General features: G+C 38.7%; 1 protein-coding gene across 6 annotated transcripts in view; it reads right to left on the bottom strand.

Moving 5' to 3' along the window:
• The window catches only part of TBC1D5 (TBC1 domain family member 5), a 364,302-nt gene that overhangs the window by 131,952 nt on the left and 207,031 nt on the right, over positions 1–25,319 (bottom strand). For all 6 annotated transcript variants that reach the window (XM_065587056.1, XM_065587057.1, XM_065587055.1 and 3 more), the window contains one exon: positions 9,592–9,658. In XM_065587056.1, the coding sequence (XP_065443128.1) occupies positions 9,592–9,658 (67 nt within the window). The remainder of the gene's footprint in view (positions 1–9,591; positions 9,659–25,319) is intronic.

The raw sequence follows: 25,319 nt of genomic DNA on the forward strand, positions 1-25,319 counted from the left end.
GAAAATTTACCATTTAATCCTAGTCTTTGTTTTCTGCCTCCCAGCCAGTTTTTGATTCATGACAATACTTTGCCTCTCACCTCATGACTACTTAGCTAAAGAAGCCTCTGTTAATAGATTTTTGTCAAATGCATTTGAAAGGAAATAAGTTATAGTCACTGCTTCTCCTTTATCCACTAATTTATTGACACACAAAGAATTTCAAGTGATTAGAGAGAGAGAGAATTTTGATTGACACAAACTGTGCTGGCTAGACCCTATCATAGCATGGTGTTACGGGGGGATTAATTTTTTTTCCAATCAACTTCCCATCTACAGATATAAGGCATGCCTGTCTAATTCCCCAGATCACCCTTACAGCCCTTTATAAATAAAGGTACCTTTCTTTGCTACCCTCCAGTCCTCTGGAACAGAAGCCATTTTAATAAGTTGTGTGAGGTCACCACCTGGAGGACCTTGCACACTTTTTATTAGCATTGCAGTGTCACTTTTTTTTAATTAGTGAATCCTCCAGGTACCACGTACTAGTTCTCCTGAGTTAATATTCAGGCAACAAATAGGTCTATCATTAAATTTGTTGTTTTCCACTTCTTGTATTTATATCTACTAGTAAACTATTATCCAGGCCCCAAGTACTTCCCTTATGTCCTCTTGTTATACCAATACAAACACCTGCTTTTCAAGATGGTCTAAAATTGTAGTGTTTTCTAGATGCTAATAATGAAAGTTAAAAGTTACAGCTCTGACAATCATCAAGCTAAAGAGAGAGTCACACAGGAAGGGTGGAGGTGCAACTGTGCTGCTAGAGGGTACCAACATTTCTGTATTTCTCTTTGTTGACACCTGCCTCACTAGAGATAGTCTGCACTTGTGTAACTAGGGCACAGAAGAATCATCAGAAAAGAATTATCTTGCATCAGAGATCTCATTACAAGAGTTTAAAAAAAAGTGTTTACACACATTTGCAATTTCAAAACATTTATGCAACTGACTGTATGAGGACATGCAGGGTGACTCAATCAATTACAACTTGTTTTAGTTCATGAGCATATTGCAGTCTTACTGGTTAGAAAGACATAAAAATGTCCCCCCTCTCTCTCTGCAAATCTATTCATTTTGACACCATCATCATGTCCAAGTGATTTCATGAAACAAATATTCTATTTTTTCCCTGTTAGTTCAGATTGGTTTTATTCAGCAGGTTAAATTAGAGGCATTCTTACGTTGCAAAGATGATGCTCATTGCTCTTCAGAATTATTTCAGTTTTACACTATTTTTGGAAAATTTTCTGTTAAAACTTTTTGGACTAACAAACGAATCAGTCCTCAGCTCTTTTATATACCTTACATATAACTTCAGCATTGTAATTTCTTTAGCAAAATAAAATTACTAATCATATTTACTTTCAGCAGAATCTATATGAAAACGAAAGTTATCTTGGGTAAGCTGCAGTAGTTCTGTTGCAACTTGTAATACAGTACTCCTCCATTCAAAATCCTACTGGCTGCAATGACACCTAGTGCTGAGAAAGGAATTGATCATCTGCAGGCTCCCTTGCTGCTAAAGTCAGCCAACAACTCACTCATGGTTCTGCAGCAGATGTTCTTGCTTTTAGGTCACTAAGAACCTTATGGACTAGTTTTCCTCTCCAAGGAGCAAACGCCAGTATGATTAAGATCTGAAAATGTGCAACTCAACGCCAAGAAGAATGTAGTGCCATTTATCTGTCAATTTCAGTCACATTGGCAGAAAGAGGATTTGAGCTTTGAGTTTTAAAGGAATCCTGATACTGCATTACTTAGACCTGCTGTGCTTAAGAACTTTTAATAAATATTTTAATTCATGCGCTTTTTAGTAATGAACAGTTGTCAGACTGTGTAGGATACGGGGGATTTATAAAAAGTTTTAAATCCCAAGACAATGACATTAATGCACAGAGTTTATTTATTTATTTACTTAAAGATGATTAAAAGACTGGTGGTGCTTACTATAAATTAGAACATTTTTTAAAAAAAATTCTGCAAATAGGACCAGACTGACCCCAAATGCTATGCAGCTTATTTACAGTTTTTGTTCTTCATCAAAACCTTTTCATTAAACTGTGTTTTGGAAGATGATGTTTATCAGTTAAATGCATTTTCTGTTCCCTCCTCTTACCACAAGTGTCTCCTCCTTCAGATTTCAGAACAAACAGTAATTCTATTATTGTGGTTTTCAATTTTGCTGGGGTTTAGGAACATTTTAGCAACCAGTGCAATGTTTTTCACTCACATGAACTACATTTAACCACTGTGGTTACTGTGTGCATACAGTAGATCAACAACTGGAATATATTTTGCCAATTAAGAAAAAGTCATTTGTATCTGTGATTACCAAAGAACCTCTATGCAGTATGTTCTATGGTTTATCTAAATCATTCCTGTACATCTAGTGGTACCATTTATATCTAAAAATCATCAGTAAGTTATATTGTTTCCAACCAATGTTATACCAGATTCATTACACTGTATGCGTGTGTCAAACTAGGTGCTATTTCCTTGGTCACTCTTCTCAGTGGACTGTCTGCTACAATTTTAGGCAAAAGGTGTATTGATAACTACTGCATTTTATTTCTATATTGAGACATTCATCATAATATTTAGCTTCAGCTTGAGCCTTGTAAGGACAAAGTTCTCTGTTCCACCCTTGGATGTTGTATGTATCACCAGCTCTTACCGAGGTGAGGCTGGTGCAAAGAGATGGGACTTGAAGTGCTTGCTAAACAAAGGAAGACCCGAATTCATTCTGACTTCTTGTGTCAGACTTCCACAGTTGAGCACCTTCCTTATTTACTTACGTTACAGGAGCACTTAGGGTATGTCTACATTGCAATGAGACACCCGCAGCTGGCCCAGGCCAGCTAACTGAGGCTAAGGGGCTGTTTAATTGAGGTGTAGATGTTTGGGGGTCAGCTGCAGACCATGCTCTGGGACCCTCTCCCCTTGCAGATCCCTAGAGCCCGGTCTTTAGCCTGAACCTGAACGTCTAGACCACAATTAAACAGCCCCTTAGCTCGAGCCCCACAAATCTGAGTCAGCTGGCACAGGCTACCTGTGGGTTTTTAATTGCAGGGTAGACATAGCCTTAGAGGTTTCACCCAGACACCTTCCACCAAAAATGCCTTATTGATGGCTTTCTTATGGGTACAAATAGTTTCAACTAATGTCCCTGAAAAGTGCTGAACTGGTGTTTCATGAACAGACCCATTTCACTGAAGTGTCTGAAATCAGAGTGGGAGAGGAAACCGACCGTTAATGGAAAAAAGTAGTGTAATAATTTAATTAATATAGGGAAATGAAAGATAGGGAAAGGAATATCCTTTGCCAGATGTTTACAAGCCAACAATTACATTCTTCTTATGGAACCAACAGTTTCCATGTTATCAGCTCTTTTTTGAACCAGAAAACTAAAATCAATGATAGACCCTGATTCAGTATGATCAGATACTAGGGACTCATTTACTGGGCGCACACAGTGAACAACTGAATAATTCATGAAAAACACAGTCTCACAATACTATGACACCTGTACACACTGTACTTTTCCTGTACGAAAAAATAAAAATTTAAAAATGCTTTCTGGGGATGTGAGAAAGGCAATGCCAGTCCTTGGTTTTTCTCCTTTTACCATCAAACTCTCAAGGAGCCCCTGTGGATAAAGATGATTTTGGCACCCGATTCTTCTCATAGGCTCTGATCTCCAATTGAGAACTTCTCAGGCATGTTAGTTTACACTCACTCTCCTATTTCTAACCACTTACCCATGTCCTGTACCCAAAAGGGCAACTAGAGTGGAGGCCTGCACTACCTTCTCTGCTTCACAGAAAATAAAGAGCAGCTCCACTACTTAGGAAGAACAGAAAGCACCTGCCATGAGTGCTTGCTAAAGTAGTTAGAGCCACACAGTAGTGTTGAGACAAGATGCCTCAATTGAGGCTTCTTCCTTCTTGGTTCAAAAAGGTGGAAATTCCTCTAGTGGAGTGGCCAGGAAGAGGTTTGTACAGAGGAGATCAGCTGTAGAATAAAGAATCTGGATTTAAAAAAGTGACAAGATATATCCACATGAGAAAAAGGAGCCATATTCTTGCCTGCAGATGGTTTAAAAAAAAAACAGTGAAGACAACCAAGGAGGATTGTGAGGATGGGAGAGAGCTGCACCCAACATGATGAGAAAGGAAGGGAATTTCTGAAATGATTTAGAGAAGAATAGGAGTACTTGTGGCACCTTAGAGACTAACAAATTTATTAGAGCATAAGCTTTCATGGACTACAGCCCACTTCTTCGGATGCATACAGAGAAGAATGCAAATCTTCAAAGCTCTCTGCAGGAAATGTCAGAGGGCCTTTTTCGGACTCCTGGTATTCAGAGAAAAATCCCATAAGGAGAAAACCAGGAGAAAATCAAAACAGGAGTGCCCACACGTGGAGATGAACTGACAGAAACCAAACAGGCCACCTCCACTAAGCAAAGGTTAAAGGCTATCAAATGTAATGATTCAAAAGGGTCAGAACAGAGGACAACAAGGAGAGATTGAGGTTGTACAGACAAAATTAAATCTTAATTGGGAGCCTTGTGGCCAGCAGGGAACGAAACTGAGAAGCCATCTATTTCAGGTTTCTTGGTAAGGTGAAAGCTTTGTGGGGTTGGGATAGCCTGACTCTTCGATCTTGGAAACAGAAGCGTGGACAAGGAAGCGTAGCTCTGAAAGGAGCTTCCTTGTAGAAAGATAGGAGCCCAGTAGGCCTTCTGCTCTAATTTTTAGTCTGAGCTATGTGAAAAAACATAGGAACAATCTCTTGGTGTTCTTTATAGAGGAAATAGAAGGCAGGAGGAGAAAAAGGGCAACTGTAATGGCAGAGGGCTCCAGATTTGCCTCCATTTTCTTCTTCTCTAGGAGATCTTTGGCCACATGAGAAAAAGGAGCCATATTCTTGCCTGCAGGTGGTTTTAAAAAAAATCAGTGAAGACAACCAAGGATGATTGTGAGGCTGGGAGAAAGCTGCTTCTTAGCAAGGGAGGACAAGAGGTACACAAGATGGGAGCACTGTGCAAACTAGTCTTATGACAGACAGCTGGAGAGGGATGGAGAAATGGAGACACAGCTTATCTCTCTTGCTTCCTTTCTCTGGTGTGTACTCCATAGGGATTCTAGTAGCTGGTTGGAACACAGGAAAAACACTCAGCCAGCAGGCCCAACCTGCAGGGAGAGAGGAAACAACTGAGAAGCAGATCCTGTCAAGAAGAGGAAGATTGTGTGCCAACATCTTTTCATACCCAGATCATCTCTTTGCCTGAATAATAGCAGAAAGAGGGACAAGATGGGTGAGGTAATATATTTTATTAGTTAGAGAGAGACAGATACAAAAACACTGCATATAGCAGAAAGAGGAGCACACGGTTTCTGCACATCACAGAACTTTGAATGATCAAATGTTGTCATGGAAATTAGTCCCCACTAAAGAAAAGGTTTGTTGGGATATATTGGGAATCTAGAAATTACAGTCATGTATGATTCAAAAATTTATTCAGAAATTATTTAAGCATATTGGTCATAAGTCTCAGAATCATAACATATGTTAATCAACAAAAAAGTATGAAAAGTGAGCTTTTTCAGTCCACATCTTTATTAGCAGTACTAATGTACGAAAACTCCTTTGAAGAAAATAAGTGTCCTTGAGATGTTAGATTCTATACAGACAAAATGAATATTTGCATCCCTAAAAGTAACTATTAAATCATTAAAATAAATTTAGAAAAATAGCTTGTAAAAAAAGTTTAAAAATACTCACCTTCATTTTATTTCATAGGTCACTGTTATACCATCTAATAAGATAATTAAAAACATGCAAGCAGCTGGTACTGCGGCTAAACAGATTAATGTAATAGTCTGTAGTCACATGTGCTGGCAAGGGGTTCACCTCTTTGGCGAGGAGGGGGTCAGCTGCCCTTGGGAAGTAGAGAAAGACAATATTTCTACTTTCCAGTGGCACTGTATTACAGATAGTGAGGTTAGAGTCCAGCTTAAATTGTTGGCCAAGTGAACAATTTGCACACCTAGCAAAGGCTTCCATTGTGGTGGTATAACACCACAACAGTGTTAAGATCAAACACACATTTAATGGAAATAACAAGTTCTTCCAAAATAATCAAATTCAGTTTTTATTAATGATAAGAGCACTCAAATACTAAAAAACCCACAAACAATCCCCATGGTTTAAATGTTACCATTAGTGAACTTCAAGCTTTCAAAGATATTTTAGAAAGATAGACTATTTAAACACATCTTACTCTACTAATGCTTCTTTTCAAGCACACACAGAATAATCTGAATCAGAAGCTGAAGATCAACTAACAAATTCTCTACCACCTAACCAGGATGTATCCATAAACTTCCCAGAATATTTAGAAATGTCCCAGTCACACACACTTCCCGTTTCCACTGCTTAATTAGCTAGGAGAAAACACCCACTTATCTAAATGTAAGGAGAATTAACTACATCCGCTATAACAAATGCAAACAAGATCCACACACCCTAAAAAGATACAGACCATGTATAAAATATTTTAAGTAACAAATATTAAGGCAGCACCATCAGTATAGCTGTAGTTAAAAATTAGACATACGAACCTTTAATTGATGATGAATATTACCTCCATGCTAAAACTTTTAAACCTTTTATTTTCAAATTTTGTTTAAAACAACATGTTCTTGGGATTAATTATACAACAGGGAAAAATGTTAGTAGTGCACTTTCAAACGTTCTAAAGCACCTGTAACTACCTATCTGTTTTTCCTAAATCAAACTCGAATGCAACTGCTGTTGATACTTAAAAGAAACATATTTTTTAAATGTACAAGGAAATTTGTTTCTTCCAAGGAAAACTTTCAGTTGCACTTAGTGCACATCAGCTAACTGCACATATGACACTTGCATTGACCCAAAAGACTACTGCCTGTTAGAGACTTTGTTAATGGGTTACTGACCTAAGTATGGTGCACTGTAATAGAACGGTCAGGAGTTGCTATAGTCTATCAAATTAGTAATTTACTCAAGTAAATAATTGTACTCAAAATAATATTCATTTAAAAATGTTCTCTGATGGAATTACATCCTTGAAGGATACTTGGACAGCACGGAAACAGATTAGTAAACAAATAACATGTATGTACAGGTAAGATCTTTACCACCATTATGTTTCAATGTAGTTTAAAGAGACATGGGTGAAGTGATATCTTTTATTAGACCAAATTCTGTTGGTGAGAGACAGCAGCTTTCAAGCTCTGTGTAAGCTCGAGAGCTTTTCTCTCTCACCAACAGAAGTTGGTACAATAAAAGATATTACTTCACTCATCTTGTCTCTCTAATATCCTGGGACCAACACCACTACAACAACACTGCACAAAATCAATATAGTTTAGCATTCATGTTTTCTTGGTCATCAAGTTTTTGTCTGTTCACCTTAACATAGTCACAGCTCTGTGCTGCATGTTATCAATGCTACATTCAAACCTATCAGCAAATTTACAGTCAGTCTTGTTATATGGTAGGAGCCACTTGCCACTGAGCAGAAAACATTCATTTCACAACTTAAATACTGTAATGCTACTTAATAACAATGCTGATTTGCCAACTATTCAAAGCCAAAGTTTTTTTTTTAATATACTGTATTACCTTGCTTTATCATCTTGCCTCTAATTATAATAATAAATTAATACTCTGACACTGCAATAAATATTTGTTAACTTCAGTGGTAGTTTTATAAAGTTGTGTTGGAAACATCTCTTTCAGAATGCACTTACCATTCAGTAGCGGTGTGACCAAGATACTATTATATTTACTCCTAGAGCTGGGGGAGAACGAAGGACAACTTTGTGCTCCCCGATTCCCCGGCACAACTTAGAGCAATGCCAGGGCTGCTCTGTTACATTGGCTTGTAACAGCCCCAAAGACCTGACAGGACAGCCAGGTACTAACAAGATGAAGTGTGTATTATAGGTAGGCCCCTCCCTCCCTTGGTTCACCCTCTACACCCCTAGGCTGGAAGAGGGTGACAAAGCGCAGCCTTTACCCAAGCAAAGAATTCTTAACACAGGAGGAATCCCTTGCTGTCCCTTTAGCGCAGCTTTATGGCATCCTCATGGCTCAAGCAGTGCAAAGGGGCCTTAGTGTGGGCCAGAATCTTGCCTGTAGGACTTGACTCAGATTGTAATTCCTTTGTGCAGAAAGCTTTACTTTATGGGCCCCATCCCGCAAAGTGCAGGGTACTCAACTCCCAAATGAAACAGACTCTCCTTTCATGTTATAATCTGGCAGTTGAGATCAGCTGAGGTGCTTGAGATAACAGCTTCCACACTTAAATGTCCTGAAGATAATGGCAGCATGTTCTCAGTCAAAAGCCCCCAACTTCTGAGTTCACTCTCCTTGCTGATCCTTCAGGATGACCTTCAGGGATTGCTGCAAGGTCTATCCATTTACATAGGTTTTTGTTTTTGTTTTGACTGAGAGGTTTAAAGATCTTTTTTGGGGTGGAGATTTTGAACCCTTTAGTTAACATTGGCTAAGTTTGTTAATAATTATTTCTGTTATTCATTTTGATATTTTGTATTTGTTCAGAGAATCTCATTAGCACATTGTATAAATAAATCTGAAAGACTCTGATGATTAGCATGGCTTTACTTACTGCACATTTAAGAATCAGATTTCGTTATGCAGACATATAATTTAAACTGTACTTGTACCAAAACTATGGATTTTCCCAATCATGGATGGTTCTCAAATGTTAGTTTAATAGTGGAACTGGCTCTTTGTTTATATAAAGTCTGAAACGACACTTCTACCACTTTTATCCATTATCTAAGTTATCAACTAACACAGGAAGCAGCACTTGAATTTTTCTTCCTATTAGCTTTCTCTGTCTTAAAGTACAAACATCCTCAAACATTTATTCAAGCAAGATTCAAAGTTCTGATGACAACGCTAACAAAAAAGTTAACTTAGTATTCTATTTTCCTTAAATGGTATTTCTAGTATTTATTACTAACTGAGATGCAATAGTGTCATGATTGCAGATGATCAATCAAAATTAGATATTACCAAACAACGTTTAATTCTCTTGTGAATTACAATTTAAGTGCTAGCAGGCTCCCATGTGATCAGTAGATTCAGTGAATTTGCAGATCACAAAGATGATCCTGGTGAATTAAATATTGTATTAGCACATATTGAGCTTAAGTGACACACTTAGAGGTGAAAGACTTTAGTACCATCACTTGAAAAACACACTTCATGGACATGTGAGCCTTTTGTTGTTGAAATGTTTAACTAGCTTGCTCCCTTTAACAAGATATGCTCCACAAATCAATCTGTTTTTTCAAGCATTCACTAATTCATCAGAAAAGAGATATCAAATCAATCTATTGAAAAAGCATGCTTCAGTTTAAGTTGTATAATATTCTCAAATAATCTCAGACTGCTCTTTGGTTTTAAGTAGGTGATGATTCCCATTCTAGTCAAACAATTTTTTTTTAAAAATAGCAAACAAGTACCTACCTGTAAGAAATAAATGTTCCATCAGAGTCTAAGGCATGATGTGTTCTTCCATTCTCATGGGATCCTCCTAACAAACAAAAATGAAAGAAGCAGACCTTAGTCTTGAGACAAGGATATACATTGCTGCATTCAATATCAGTGTAAGGGCATATGTAAGTGATCTTAATCTATTTGGCAAATGTGTTTCATGGCTAAGAAACAGACAACTTTACCTGGATAGGTCTCATCCTTCCACCTTAAAGAATATTATTGATTGTAACTAGAGAGGACCTCAAGTCTCAAACTTCAGTTCTGGATATGAATTTTCCCAAACCTCAAAGGTGTTTGTATCTGGGGTTTTGAGTTTAACAACTAGAGACAAGCCTAAAGGAATAAGATGTTTTTAAAAGATAATGCCTAATAAAAATGGATGAAAAAGAAATATGTTTTCCCTATCTGAAACATTTGTAATTAAGTGAATAGTAAAATGAAGTCTTCTTTCCACAGAAGGTGGCCAGGGCGGTTAAAGTTTCCCTCACATTGCCTCAGTAACATGCCTCCAAGCAAGACAGACTACTTACAAAAGGGAGAGGGTAGTCCACCATCAATACCCCTGAATCTTTGATCTTTTCCCATCAAGACTGAGTTATGATGCTTATTCAAATAAAACACTTGTGCAAGAGGTATGGCCATATGGCCCAGTAAATAGAAGGAGCCTTGGAGTCTACTCCTGGCTCTGCCACCTAGCTGCTGTGTGACCTTGGACAAGTTACTTCACTTCCCTCTGCTTCCATTTTTTCATCTGTAATGGAGGCATAATTATACCAACTGGCTTTGTAAAGCACTCTGAGATCTCGGAATGAAAAGCCAAGAGCTAGGCACTACTATTACTAACTCATTTCATATAAGCCAATGACAAGTCAAATGAAAACTATATTTTTCAGTAACTCATGCCCTAGGATAAAATAAAACTTATAACCAAGGCATCAAAGATAGTCTTTCTGAGCAATCCAGTCCCTCATCCCTCGACATGCTGGCATTTTATTTAAGAGTCAAAATGTGATACTGTACAAGGCTAGTTGTTGAAAAGGAATGGGATCTGATCCTAAACAGCTTCTACTACCAGTTCAGAATTCTAGAATAAAGAGTTGCTGCCCCTTTGATACTTTCCTACCTATTGAAGAAATACCTGTGAACTCTTTAGTTCTCACATCTTTGGTAAGTATATTTAACACAAAAGAAAAGAAACTGCTCTACGTATATATTATAAAGTCATAACTATTTTTTCTTAAACCTTGCACTAAGTAGGGAAGGGTTTTGAGGCTGTCAGTTTCAGAATCAGAGATAAAAGTGATTTCACTTAGGAAATCAGATCGTGCATTCCCCAGTTGCAAAAGCTGCTTACCCTTGCCAGAATGAAGACACATCTTCCTGCTGACAAGTTTGCACTCTGCTTAAAATTTTATTTTTAATTGAAGATGAATTTTTGTTAATAAACATCTTTATTTTCAGCTGTAAAACAATTCTAAGTTTAGTTTATATAAAACACTTGTTTATTACTATTAACAATGCAGTGTTTTATGCTTAGAGACAAGGAGAATGTAACAGACAAGTATTTGCTTACATTATAAGCCTGTAAATTCCTATAGCATGACTTTCAAATACCACATTACATTCGGTTTTAGCATATTTAAAGCTTAATAATTTAATGATTTATACAATTTTAATTTGTACTTTCAAACCACTCAGAACAATCTGAGGTGCCACTGGAGATCATAACAGTGGTCCTGGTTAAGTCAAATAATAATTATAGAGCTTTCACTTTAAAGATGAGATTATTTTTAATTATTGAGTTAAGTACTTGAGGTACCATACTTATATAATTACACTACTCATTAAAAGGTTATTGAAAGCTGAAATGTAATTTTAGTGACAGCTACCTATTTTTCTTTGTACATTTTATAGATGACAGAAGTCAAGAATACTAGTTTACTCAAAATTCCTTGCAGCTGTACTTGATATAGAAAATTTAAGCTGTGCTTATTTTGAAACTTTTAAAAAAAAATCTTATCTTAAAGATTATTTTGCTATATATAGAGAAAAAATTCTGTTCACAGAGATGAGAGGAAGAAAATAGTGATAAATAGATATTTTTCTTCTGTTTAATGTCAGCAAATTCTGGTTCTACAATGTACTTTCTTTTCAAGCCCTATCCCTGAAAAAACAGAACACATCTGCAAGGCAGTGTCAGCTATTTTATTAGAAGACTGTTTTGTTTAACAAAATGAACACCCAGCGACAACACAAATATGGAAGACTGATTTTAGTCAAAATGTGTTTGCTGTATAATGCAAACAAAAAAATTACTTAACAGATTGCAGATCTTGAGTATAAAGGGGTAATCAACATACAATAAGCATTATACTATGCATTAAAACTATATATAATGCCACAAAAGACCCCTTTGCTTCTTTGCAACACTAAGGTTCACAACTCTTCAAACATCAAACCCCATCAGATCATTTTACTCCATTGGTATATATTCAATATCAAACTGATTCACGTAAAATTATTCTAATAATTAAGGGACGCTGACACTTGACAGCATAGAGTTTTTGGCCTCATAAAATATTAAGCCATTGACTCATCCTCAGTATTTTCATCCCTTCCACATGACGCTTCAAATTCAACTTATTCCTCCATTTTTCCAAAGGCCATTATCTTGTACAAATTAATCTTTTCTTTCTCACAATGAAAACTAAACAGAAGAGTAAATTTGTTTCATTAACAATATTAAAGCTAAGATTTCTGAGTTTGCTGCATAGGGAAAAAGCAATAAAGTTTTGAAGAGGGAAAAAACTGCTTTGTTCCTTCAATCCCCTAGTTGAAATTAATTATAGCAAATGTTTATGAAAACATCTGTTCCATGCAGTTATAAATTCTTAATTTTAGCATGGGCGATTCTAGGCTTCCTATTATTTTGAAAGAACGGTCTGATAATTGAAAGGTTTACAAAAGAACAGGCGATTGGATTTTCTACAGCACGATATATGTAGTTTGCGATGTCCTGAGGATCTCTGCGGCAAAGAAAAACAACACAAAATACAAAAAGACTAGCTAAAACAGGCAGACACAAATCAGAAAAATCTTCAACTGGTCTAACTTGACTGAAGGTGAAAAAATAAAAGTAAAACCAGACCGATGAACACCACAAATTAAGCCTGCACTACATAACCTAAGTCTATACAAAGTAAAATGTAATAGGTATATTGATTTCTATCTTATGCATTTAATAAAGGAGTAAGAACAGAGTACACTTGACATTACCTAGTCGTGTCAACAGAGGGTGCTAGAGAGTTTAAGATGATTCAGTAGCTGCTCCACTTCTGAAGCTCAATTGTTTGTATAACATCCTAGGCTCCGATGCTCTCTTGGACTTTTTACATAACACCCTTGCAACTACAGTGTTAAATTCAATTTACACCAAATAAGCTTTTAAAATGATTAAATGGAGCAAGCTTGAAGCAGTGTACAGAAACTGAAAATAATGCCTTCAGCTAAAGAATTAAGTGCACTGCACTTCTGATATTTATAAAATAATTATTAGGCTAGAAAGTTGAAGAACATTTCACTCTGAGAAAGTTGTTGAAGTTGTCTGAAATAAAAATGATGCAACTTTTTGGTGAGCACGTTAGAGCAATCTTTTAAATTCAAACCTTCCCCCCCCCTGGTATCTGAAGTAATTTAGGATCACTGACAGATGCATATGCATGCATTGCTTTGTAAAGATCTTTTGGTAGAATTTTAAATATTAATACTGTGCCAAAACAATCTTTGCCATAAATGAAAAAGATAATATTCTGGTAATGAGTGAACAGTTAAAAATTGTGCACCATGCTCACCAATGGTCAAGAACTCTTGCACTAGATGAAGTGTGTAATTTGTTAATCTTGCAAATTAACAAAGATGAGAGAAATTACCCTGAACATTGATATAGCTTTTGCACATTCCTAGAAAGATATATTTTCCATATATATATTTGAGTTTTCAGCAAAGCGGACACTGGAGCAAGATATTCTACAGTACCCACGCATAGACTAGTTTTGCAACAGTGGAGGATGGTGACATCTGAAAGTGGGTAGGCAAAACTGACACATAAAGGTGCAGAATGAGAGCCTGTTTATAGCAGTAGGGAAAGATAGCATATCTGGTGAACAATATGGTAGGAAAATCTATCCTGAGAAGCTTCCACTGTTTTGCAGTTACTTATAAAAGAAAACATTTTGTACAGGCAAGAATAACCAGGACTGCAAAAAAACCAAGTACATATAATCCTGATCTGTCTTTTGGATTTCTACTTTGCTAGACTAAACTGGCATTTTGCAATGACGTATACATACAAAAGCATGGCAAAATGTAGGTGCATAATAGATTACTATGTTTTCTTTAAGCAAAAAAAAAAAATCTGTTTTAAATAGTTTAACCAAGAATTACATGCACAACTTTTCATATGCAAAATACAAAGATTTGAATGCCCAAAGTGCATTTGTGAAGGCAAAAACATGGCTAGTAAATGTACACAAAATAAAATAGGGGTGCATGAAATTGGGATAAAATTTAAGTGGAGTCTTCTGAAAATTTGACCCTTTGTCTCTCCAAGTTCATAATTATTCTACTCAAAGAATTTCAGTAGCACCATATTATAAAAAAGTTTTATCCTATTTTTGACTTTGTAACATCTTCCACGCTACCTCTTCTGCCTGAAACAGCCCCCACTTTCAGGGTGCTTTGCAATCAGACTGTGCTGTGGTAGGAGGAGAAGAGGACAAGGAAAGGAGAAACAGTCAGAAGGAAGGAGTAACAGATAAAAACAGATCAACCAACGAGGGTAGGGGGGGAAGAAGCTGTTTTCAATTATTCCCTCTCTTGTAGTTTCCACAACACTTTGTGGCTCTCTGACCTCTTTAAAACTCACTTTCAATTTTAAAAAAGTTTGGAGTTTTATTTTTGTAAATAGAAAAAGGATTTAAAGTAACAACTACAGATCCACAAACTCCTGGGGGCAACCATGGCCAGATTTATGTGGGACGGAGATGGTGTTCAAATATACCACTTACAAGTATAAAATTTAAATTAAATTCAACAAAAAATATCTTCAGAGAAGAGAGCGAGATTTATTATCTTTTAGCTACTCTTGTCTTTTATTTATCTACTAAGATAACCCTCCACTCCCAAAATTGAATTTTAAGTTTTTTTTTTAAAATATGTAAAATCATGAACCATATTCTAATGGAAAATAAGCCCTCCATGATGTGCCTGGGAAGGATTCTCAGATCGTAGGTGTGCACCAATACTATATTAATGCACATGTAGTTGGGACATAGTGTAAATCCTTTACAGGAAGAATGGGCCAAATTCAATGATGATGTTAACAGTGGTGTAACTGGTCAATGTATAGCTAGCTGTAAACAGAAAGTAATGTAATATGCACCGATTCAGCATTTTGTGGGAGCCGCACAGCACTGGCCAGCAGACATGCATACCTCTTCCAGTAAAAGTTTAGTCTGGGTATGCCAGGGTTTAATTTGGTACCAGGAGTCCTGTGATTGCTGTTAACAGAAGATGAAATTAGATTATAGTGAATACGCTTTATCTCACCCCTTCTGGCCACACTGATTTTCTTGCTCCTCTTCTGTTTCATGCATTGAACATCACATTGGTGCCAGTTATACTTACTGCTGTCAATCATTTACAACATGTAACTTAAACTAGTGTTTAGATCACCAATTAATTTGACTCAAACACTTCAGTAAGATTTAGCTCCATTTACTCCATGCTGCATTCAGCCCAGCATCAAGTGGACTGTCTGCAACCAATAAATAATGGCCACCTCTAAACCTCAAGAGAGTCCTTAGAGATCATAAAATGAGTATTTAGTGAAATAAAGAGGTTGTAGTAGTCTATTACAGCTATGGACAAGGCCATGAATAATCATACTTTTACAGAAAGAAAAATCTTAGAATCGGTCTGGAACTATTGCTATAAATTGCTATAACATGATGTACAAAATCTTGAGTGACTTACTGCTTGCATCCAGAATGTTGCAGCTAATTTTAATTTAAAATATAAACAGCCTGAAAGGTCTGTGAACAGTAAATTGCAATAATCCAGCTGAGATGTAATAAATAGGAGCTAATGACTCAGCATCCCCCTGAGACAACACTGGTCATACAGCTTTGCTTAGTTTTAGACATGCACAATCAGGGTATAAAAGGTGGTCTCTGGAGACCTTTTACTTTGATAATAGCAAAAACATACCACCACTTCCTTTCTAAATCTCAGGGTTACTATGGTTCTTTAATGTACCCAATGTTTCTTCAATTGCACTCAATTTAAGACTACAAACTGTAAAATACAAGGATATGCAATCATTGTATTTTAGAAAAATAAAACCTAGTTAAATGTTGTTTTCATTTGCAAACTGACCAAAAGGAATAATTGCTTCATGCCCCATGATTCTAATAAAGTTGGAGCCAAAAGGTTGACGATTGGATAGGACAGGCAGTTTTCTGCCTTCTTGATACTTTGCCAGACTTAGAAATTGCTATTAAATACTTAGAACAAAAGTCTTATTGGCTAAGACAACTGAACACTTTTTACAGGAGACTAAACCTAGCACGCTGGCAACTAAAATTGGCTTGGAAACAATGGGCCAGATTTTGAATCAAGTTGTATATCTTTGTAAATCTGGAGTAACAACTGAGCTACTTTGATTTACACCAACATAAGTTGAAGGAGAACCTGGCCTATTAAAGTTATGTAATGCTTCTCCTATACTCCTATACCAATGGAATGCTACTCCTATACTAAAATTATGGTTCTCACAATATACCTATTATCTATATAAGAAGATTCCCAGACTGTCACTCTGTCTGTGTGTCATTCTGAAGCCTAGAATGTATGTTTAGTCAGTGTGAAACAAGGAAACAGCGATAAGCATGGTTGAATGCTCTTTTTGTTTAGAATATCATCTGGTTCAGTCATCTCTGGGATTTGTGATCTGTACTGTCTACTTTTTAAGTTCTCAGCCATTTTGACTTTATGAATTACTCCTGTGTGACAGCAGTGCTCAAAAGGTGTGAGGTCATAGATGGCACAGCCAAACAAAGGACTGGTGTCCCAACAGATGCAACAGCAGAGGAATTTTGTACCAAGGCATAAAGTCTAATGAACATGTAGACTGAGCTCCACATAACTGAAGTAGAGGTACCCCTTAAAGCAATGCCATAGATGTTGCTTGCACTCTTGTGGAGCTCTTACCCCATGAGGAGGGGGGAGAGTAGACAGATGACAGCAGAGCAAATTACAGCCCAAAATCCATTTTGAGATTCTTCGAGAGAATATAGCCTGAACTCTGACCCTTTCCACAATGGCAACAAATAGCCTAGGGGATTTGCAGATTGTTTTCATTCTCTGCAGGTAAAAGGCTAAGGCTCACTGAATGTCAGAGGAACAGAGCTCCATTTCTTCTGAGGATGAGAGAGGTTTTGGGAAAACCACAGGTAAGTGGATAGACTGGTTCAGGTGAAACAGTACTTTGGGGGTGAATTTAGGGTGCACATGTAATGAAACACTGTTCTTATGGAATATAGTGTAAGGAGGATCCACCATCAACGCCTCGAGCTCACCAACCTTTCTGGCTGAGGTAATGGCTACCAGGAATGTGACCTGCACAAGATTCAAGTCCCATTGAGAAGTAGGCTTTTTTATAGGCAGAAAGGTTTGAATTAGGCCTCTCCAGAATCTGCTAGTCAGAGGGTGTGAGAAGATCAAGCAGCTCTGTGAAGGTGGATGGTATGCACGGATTGCACATCTCAAGGAACTGATGGAAAAAAACCTGCTCTGTTAACGGAAATAATATAGTCCAGAATAAAAGGTATACCTGGGGCTTCTGGAGAAATATGTCCGATATGCCCAGAGAAAGAAATGCTTCCACCTGGCAAGTAACAATTCCTAGTGGAATCCTTCCTACTTTTAAAAAGGACATTCCGTACAGCTTCAGAACACGATTGCTCTAAAGATGATACCTCTTCAAAAGCTAGGCTCTGAGATGAAACAGCTGGGGGTTGAGATGCCTGATCTTGCCATTCCCCTGAGTCAGGAGATCAGGAAATGTAGGAATAATGATAGGTGCCTGAGATGACATGTGTAGGATGTTTGGGAATCAAAACTGGCTGGACCAATTGGGGGCAATGACAAAAACTCATGCCCTGTCCTGCTGAATCTTGAGCAAAACTCAAGGCAGAATTGGTAGTAGAGGAAGGCATAGTTCAGAAGAGCTGACCATGGTAGAAGTAGAGCATCATCCTGTGAGTGGCGACCAAGGCTTCCCTAGGACAGCAAATGTTGCACTTACTATTTGCTTGGGAGGCAAACAGATCCTTGGGAGAGTTCCCCCATGGAGGGAAAATATTGTTTACCATAAAGTTGTGAGGCTCCCACTCATGATCATCTGCACAGTGTTTACTGAGAGAGTCTGCTAGAAAATTCTGGGAGGTTTCCTTAGAGGTAGAATACTGGCCGAGTAATCCGGTTGCCGACGCATCAGTTCCATAGACTGACCGCTTCTGCATGCAGCAGGATGGCTCTCGCTCCTCTCTGTTTGTTGATGTAAAAGATGGTTGTCTGAAATTATTGGGGCATGGTGACCTTGAACAACAGGAGAAATGTTTCAGAGTAGCAGCCGTGTTAGTCTGTATCCGCAAAAAGAAGAACAGGAGGACTTGTGGCACCTTAGAGACTAACAGGAGAAATGTTTCACAAGCCCTTCAAACTGCTCCTAGCACTAGAACAATGATGTGCATCCTGGATTCTTGAGATGTTCAGGTGTCTTGTGCTGTACAGTTGACCATGTGAGGTCCCCAACCTAACAGGGACGTGTCGGTAATAATCATCCTGTCTGGTGAGGAGGCGAGGAAAGGAATGCAGACACAATTCTGATGGGAATTCTTCCACCATGCTAGGGATGATATCACTTCGGTGGGAACAGTCACTATGTTGCTCATGGACTGTCAGTTTGGTGAGTACACAGCTTGAAGCCATGCTGCTTGGCAACAAAGGTGGAGTCTTGCAAAAGGCAACATAACCTAGGAGACACAGACAGATCTTGACAGGCACTCTGGGGCTGGTTATGATCTGGTCAGTGATAATGTTCATAGCCTAAGACCTGTCTCTTGGCAAGTAAGCCTTTGAAGTGATGAATTTAGGCACACCCTGACGAAGTCCAAACTATAGAGGGATAAGACCTGATTTGTTGGCGTTTACGCTGACCATCAGAAACGAGAGAAGTTGCAGCATTGTAGATGTTGGTGCCTAGGCCTCCTGGTGTGACGTGGCGACAAGGAGCCAATCACTGAGGTAGGGGAAGAGAAAGTGTCGGTGAGTGGGATGAATGTCCAAGTGAAAGAAGGCATCCTTCATGTCGAAAACTGTAAACCACATGTCTTTTTCTAGATGCCAATGTTACCATGTGAAACCTGAGTTTGTAAATAAAGCCACTGAGATAGCAGAGGTCGAGAATGGGTTTCAACTACCTTTCTTTTCAGGCACTAGGAAATATGTTGAATAAAACCTCTCCCTTGGTACTCAAGAGGAACCCACTCTAAGAGAGATTCCACTTCTTGTTTGAGAATGTTCTTGAGAGTGGCCCCCAAAAGGGGGGTGGGGAAAGGGGATTTTTAAGGGGTAGGGATGCAAATTCTCATATAGCCAGAATGGATGATGCTGAGCGCACACTTGTCTATTTGTGTTGCACTCCAGGTGTTGAAAAAGTGCTAGAAAACCCCCAAAGTGTGTTGGACTCCGTGATTTACAGCTCTTCAGCTCCTATCAAAAATGTTTAGCCAAGGGCTGGGATTGGAATGAGGAATATGCTGCAGAAGGTGTGGAGAAGCAGATCTTTTGAGCTATCTGCTTCTTACAAGGTGGCTCGAAGTCTCTGGTGGAAGAACTGTTGAGCCATCGGTCAAGGCTTGTACTGTTGCTGGTGGAATTTTCTCTTCAGGGCACATGTATATATTTCTAGGAAGTGGAGGGAAGCCCTGGAGTCCTTTAAAGTGTGTAAGGACTCATCTGTCTTCTGATCAAACAGAAGAGTCTCACTGAAGCAAGCTCCTCAATGGTGTTCTGGATCTCTCTGGGAAAACCAAGCATGGGGCCATGACCATAACAATGACAGCAGCCATTACACTCGAAAATGCATCAGATACATCTACTGCTGATTGGATAGTGATCCTCGCAACATTTTAGCTCTCTCTATGAGAGTCTGGAAACATGATCTGTCCTCTGGGAGACTGTGGGAGACTGTCAGTAAAGTCAGAGAATTTCCAATAGTTCAGGAAGCCATGCTTATCCAGTAGTGCTTGGTAGCTGACTATCCTGAACAGGAGGCTAGGTTAAGATGTTTCCCCTCTTTATCAGTCAGAATAGTTCAGGGGGGTTGCTGCCTATATCTCTCTGACATGACTTGGACCATTAAGAAGTAGGAACAGGGTGGAAGAACTGAAATTCTATTCCCTTGGTTGGGACAAGTGGGGTCAAGGATGACTGTTAACACTATTAAATACAAATGCACAAGAGACAGAAGATGATAAATATTTGTGAAATCAAGAGCAGCATGTATAAAACAAACAAAAAAAACATGTTGGCATTCTATTACAAATCTATTATGTGACTGATTTTAAAAGGAACTTGATAGTCTGATTGCATCTAGGCAGAATTTAAAGAACGCATTGCCATTGTCATACTCAAGAAGGTAAGACACAAACCAACTGCATGGTTAAAAAGGAAACTGACGGAAACTTTTATTAAGACAACAAAATCATGTTAACTTAATACCAGTATCTGGCAGCCAGCCCCATGCATTAAACATTAATGGCCAAGAAGAAAACACCAATCCCAACCTGTCTCGTATACCTGAGATTCCCAGGCCCTTTAGAGTACGCCCTGGTCTAAACTGACTTAGTCTATATTGAGGAAGCCCACCCTGGAAAACGCATACAACGATCCACACCACCTGGCTACCCAACCCCTCTATGCCCTTACAAACTGATGCAGGAAAATCCTGGCCTCTTTGGATATACTCAGCATCAGAAGACCTGACTCTGAGTGACCAACCGATGCAGTTACTAGACCAGTACCAAGAGGAGGTACAGGAGACTACATTTTAAACATAAAATTATAAAACAGCATTGGAACACAATTAACCTCTTTCCATATAAGTGGAGCAAAAAATGTCAACTGAACATTAAAAGCAATTGTTGGATTAGGTATTCAACATTTCACTGGAAAGAATCTCCCATAATCCAAAAGGAAAACATTACTTTTGAGTAGAACTTATTTTTACAAATCCTTTAGGATTATCAGGTGTCCGGTTTTCGACTAGAACACCTGGTCGAAAAGGGACCTTGGCAGCTCCAGTCAGCACTGCTGACTGGGCCGTTAAAAATCCAGTCAGCGGTGCTGCAGAGCTAAGGCAGGGTTGTCCCTATCAGACCTGGCTCCATGCTGCTCCCCAGAAGTGGCGAACAGGTCCGGCTCCTAGGCAGGGGGGCCACAGGGCTCCTAAGCGGGGGGCCACAGGGTTCCACACACTGCCCCCGCCCCAAACACTGGCTCCACAGTTCCATTGGCCAGGAACTGCGGTCAATGGGAGCTGCAGGGGTAGTGCCTGCAGGCAAGAGCAGCGTGCAGACCCACCTGCCATGCCTCTGCCTAGGAGCCAGACCTGCTTGCTGCTTTTGGGGCGCAGCGTGGAGCCAGGACTGGTAGGGACTAGCCTGCCTTAGTCCCCGCACTGTGCCGCTGACCGGGAGCTGCCGGAGGTAAGCCCGCACCCAAACCCGACCCCCAATCCCCTGCCCCAGCCCTGAGCCCCCCGCCGCACCTCAAGCCCCTCATCCCTGGCCGCACCCCAAAGCCTGCAACCCCAGATGGAACCCTCACCCCCTCCCGCACCTCAACCCCCTGCCCCAGCCCAGAACCCCCTCCCACACCCTGAACCCCTCTGCCCTACCCCCCAGCCTGGAGCCTGCATCTCCAATTAGAGCCCCCCGGACCCCAGCCTAGTGAAAGTGAGTGAGGGTGCGGGAGAACGAGCTACCGAGGGAGGGGGAATGTAGTGAGCGGGGGACAGGACCTTGGAGAAAGGGCAGGGAAAGGGGCATGGCCCCGGGGGGGAGAAAGGGAGCTAGGGTGTTCATTTTTCTGCTATTAGAAAATTGGCAACCCTAAATCCAATCATCCATTTTGCCAGCTCAAAGGCAAATACATTCTCCAAATGAACATGAGCTAGGCAAATGGGAAGAATAGGCGTACATATATTAGTAGTATACTTTAGAATTACAAAAGTTGAAATCCTATAGGAACATAGATGGAATCTGTCAACGTGTGCATTTAGCAGAACAGTGAATAGTCATTTACCAAAGAAGTCAAAGACTCTGTGGGGAATCATGAGCACCAACAAGGAATGTATCCTTATTTACTCACAAATTGGGAAAGGAGACAGGAGACAGAAGTATACATAGAGGTATAAACCCCACCAAGTGGCTGATGTCAGATCTCCACTACTACCTACTGGAGGACAATGACTCGTGTGAATCCTTACTAATATTTTACAATGGAAATAACGATGCCCATACAGAGTATTTTGATATGTTAGAAATATGACTGTTTTAAAATGTAAATTAGATAATTATGACTAGATTTTTTTTGCAAACAATTATATTTCAAGTTATCTAAAAAGGAGGATGATTTAGTTTACATAGTAATAGGAGACAACAAGGAACATTTAGTAGTAGTCAATTTTTTCTGGTTGGTCTAACTCTGTAAGGAGAATATGTGACATCCCTTTTGCCAAAATGAAATCATCCAAGGGGCAGAAAGAAAATACCATTGGGCCTCTGATGGGGTACCTAATCTGACCCCTTTCCAAAATCCTCAGTAAGCCATAAATCTCTGAATTATGTATGACACAGGAATAATGAGAACACTACTGTATTTTTGTACTTAAACATGAGAGCATAATGTAATCTGGCAAGTGATGGAGCAAAGAATGGGTATGTATCCTAATGTGTATACTATTAGTTACTGTAGGTCATAGGACAAAGTGAGTAATGTAGAGCCTGTGTGTTTGCACAAGTTCTCTTTCTGCTCTTAATGGAATGACAGTGAATGAAGAACTTACAGCATGTGAATACTAGGGTAACAAACAAAATTTCCCACATAATTAGCAAAACAGATCTATCCGTAAATTAATTTCGCCATTTTCCTTTTCAACAAAATTTTCACATCACCCAAAAGCTACCCCTAAAATACAAACCTTAGTTATCTGGAGAACACAGAATTTGTTACCTGGTCCATAAGATAGATTGCTCACATGATTAGAAAAAAAGGCTTAATGGAAAAAAAAAATCAATTATTCCACTTGGGAACATACATTCGGCCAACAAAAAAACCTACTGTAAATAAGTGGAGACTGATTATTTCATAAATACAGCCCTGAAGGTTGTATGTTTACTGAAAGAATATAAATGTTGCACCAAATGTAGATATTCTGTTTTAGTAGAAACATTAACTGCTTTCAAAATACAATATCCTTCCATCTCAAACTGTAGCTTACTTCAATATCTGAGTGAAGTCCTTTTCCTTTTATAGCAACATGTAACCAATTACCTAACAAAATGTTTACATTAATCATAATGACTCTATATTTTAGTTTTTATACCACTAATTTTATTTTTACTTAGAATTGAACTCCCTGAGGCATTCTTTCATGCCAACTGTTAATTTCGATCAGTGATAAAGTTCCCTTAAGCTTCTTTTAACATCTACTGGACATGACCTCATAAAATTTAATGCCATTCATTAACCCCAAGCACTTAACTTAACACAGTAATGTCAGGCATCTGACTTTTCAGTGCATGAGAAATCCAAGGGGGAATTGTTTGAGGGATAAATTACATATGATTTGAGTTGCATAAAGTAAGGCAACAAGCAGCACTAACGAGTGAATCAAGGCTATTTTACAAAAATGCAAGATTCTTATTAATCCTGTTATCAGTTACACAAACAAAATAATGCAACCAAGTGACATTATGAGCTTGTTAAGAGGTAAGAAATTCAAAGTTAAGGCTGAACCCCGCGTTTTTAAAACACTTCCTCCTGTGCCTAGGTTTACACCACTTCTGGGACATATTGTTTTCATCCTTTCTTTTAAAGCTTTTATCAGGGAATGAGACTGCAAGTTTTAGTAAGCACTCAAATCAGGTTTGTCAGGAGAAAGAAACTACACTTCACAATGTGAGCGCTCACTTCAGTCTGACTGGTCAGCCTCCTAGAAACACCTAATTTGCATTGGACATGCTCAGAGAGTGGTACATCCAATAGTCACACCCACACTACAGAAATGAACTATGATACTGAGAAACTGAACAACATTATCAGTTGTTGATGGTTTCAGCTTAACTAACGACTTGACTAGGCAGAGTTAAATGCACATTAGCTCATGTATTCCTAGTTCAGGTTTGTTAGTATCACACACTGATATTAGTGAAACGGGACAGGTGAACTGAACACATATCAACAAATGTTATTTACAAATATTCAGCTGCCTGCACATGGCCAATATTTTTGCTGAATTTGAAGACTGATTATTTTACTCATCGAAAGTAGTCTTTATGTTTGATACAGATCAGATAATGGTCCTTTTTACAATTCTTTACTCTCCATCCACTTTGTTTGGAGGAGGTAGAGAGAAAAGTGGTTTAGTTACAGACAAGGTCAAATTGCAAATGTCACACTCAAAAATCTGGTATCTTTTGTTAACCATCCATGAATTTAAATTCCTGATAGTAAGCCAGAAAAAAATCTAAATTCTCACAGCAGACAATCAACTATAAGGCATTTCAATTGGAAACACAATATGTATGCAAGGACAGAGGCCGTGTGGAGGATGCCTAGAAAATTTCATAGCACTTCTGTTCAGTCCTTGACTTGGCTGTTGCTAGTGGACAACTGATGGGTTCCGCATTCAGCATTTCTCCAACAAACTTGTTAACCAGAAGCAAGATGATGTGTATTTTGTCCGCCAAGAGCATTCACAATTTTGTGAGGTATAGAACTAAGGCACCCCCCGACTCTCAATGTGAATAAATACCTTTGGTAAAGTGGACTGAAGCAGGAGATGCTCTTTCAGGGAAACTAGGGCCAATACCATGGATGGCTTTGTACATTAAGATAATTTTGATTTGGACTCTGATAAATGGGGAGCCAGATCAGCTGCTGCGTTTTGTACCACCTAGAACTTTTCCTAAGTATGTGGCTTCATTCCTATATATAATAAATTCCAATAATCCAACCTGAAGGTAACAAAAGTGAAAATAATTGTGGTCAGGTCTGAATCTAATACATTGAGACTCAATCTTATAGCCACTCTCAGATGTAAGATGATGTTTTTTGCAATCATATTTTTTGGCTATCCAATAGCACTGAGGAATACAAAAAGACATCAACTGCCGAAGACCAATGGTCTAAGTAGTAAGGGATATAACAGAAGTAAGGTTGTGGGTTTTTTTTGTTTGTTTGTTTTAAAGTGCTGCCCTTGTCCTACCAATATCACCCGAGCCTCGCATAGGTTCAGCTTTAGCTAGCTGCTCTTCATGCAAGTACTGATTTTGGCTAGGTGATGAGAA

The sequence above is a fragment of the Chrysemys picta genome, chromosome 2 (genome assembly GCF_011386835.1).
Source record: "Chrysemys picta bellii isolate R12L10 chromosome 2, ASM1138683v2, whole genome shotgun sequence".
Classification (NCBI taxonomy): Eukaryota; Metazoa; Chordata; order Testudines; family Emydidae; genus Chrysemys; species Chrysemys picta.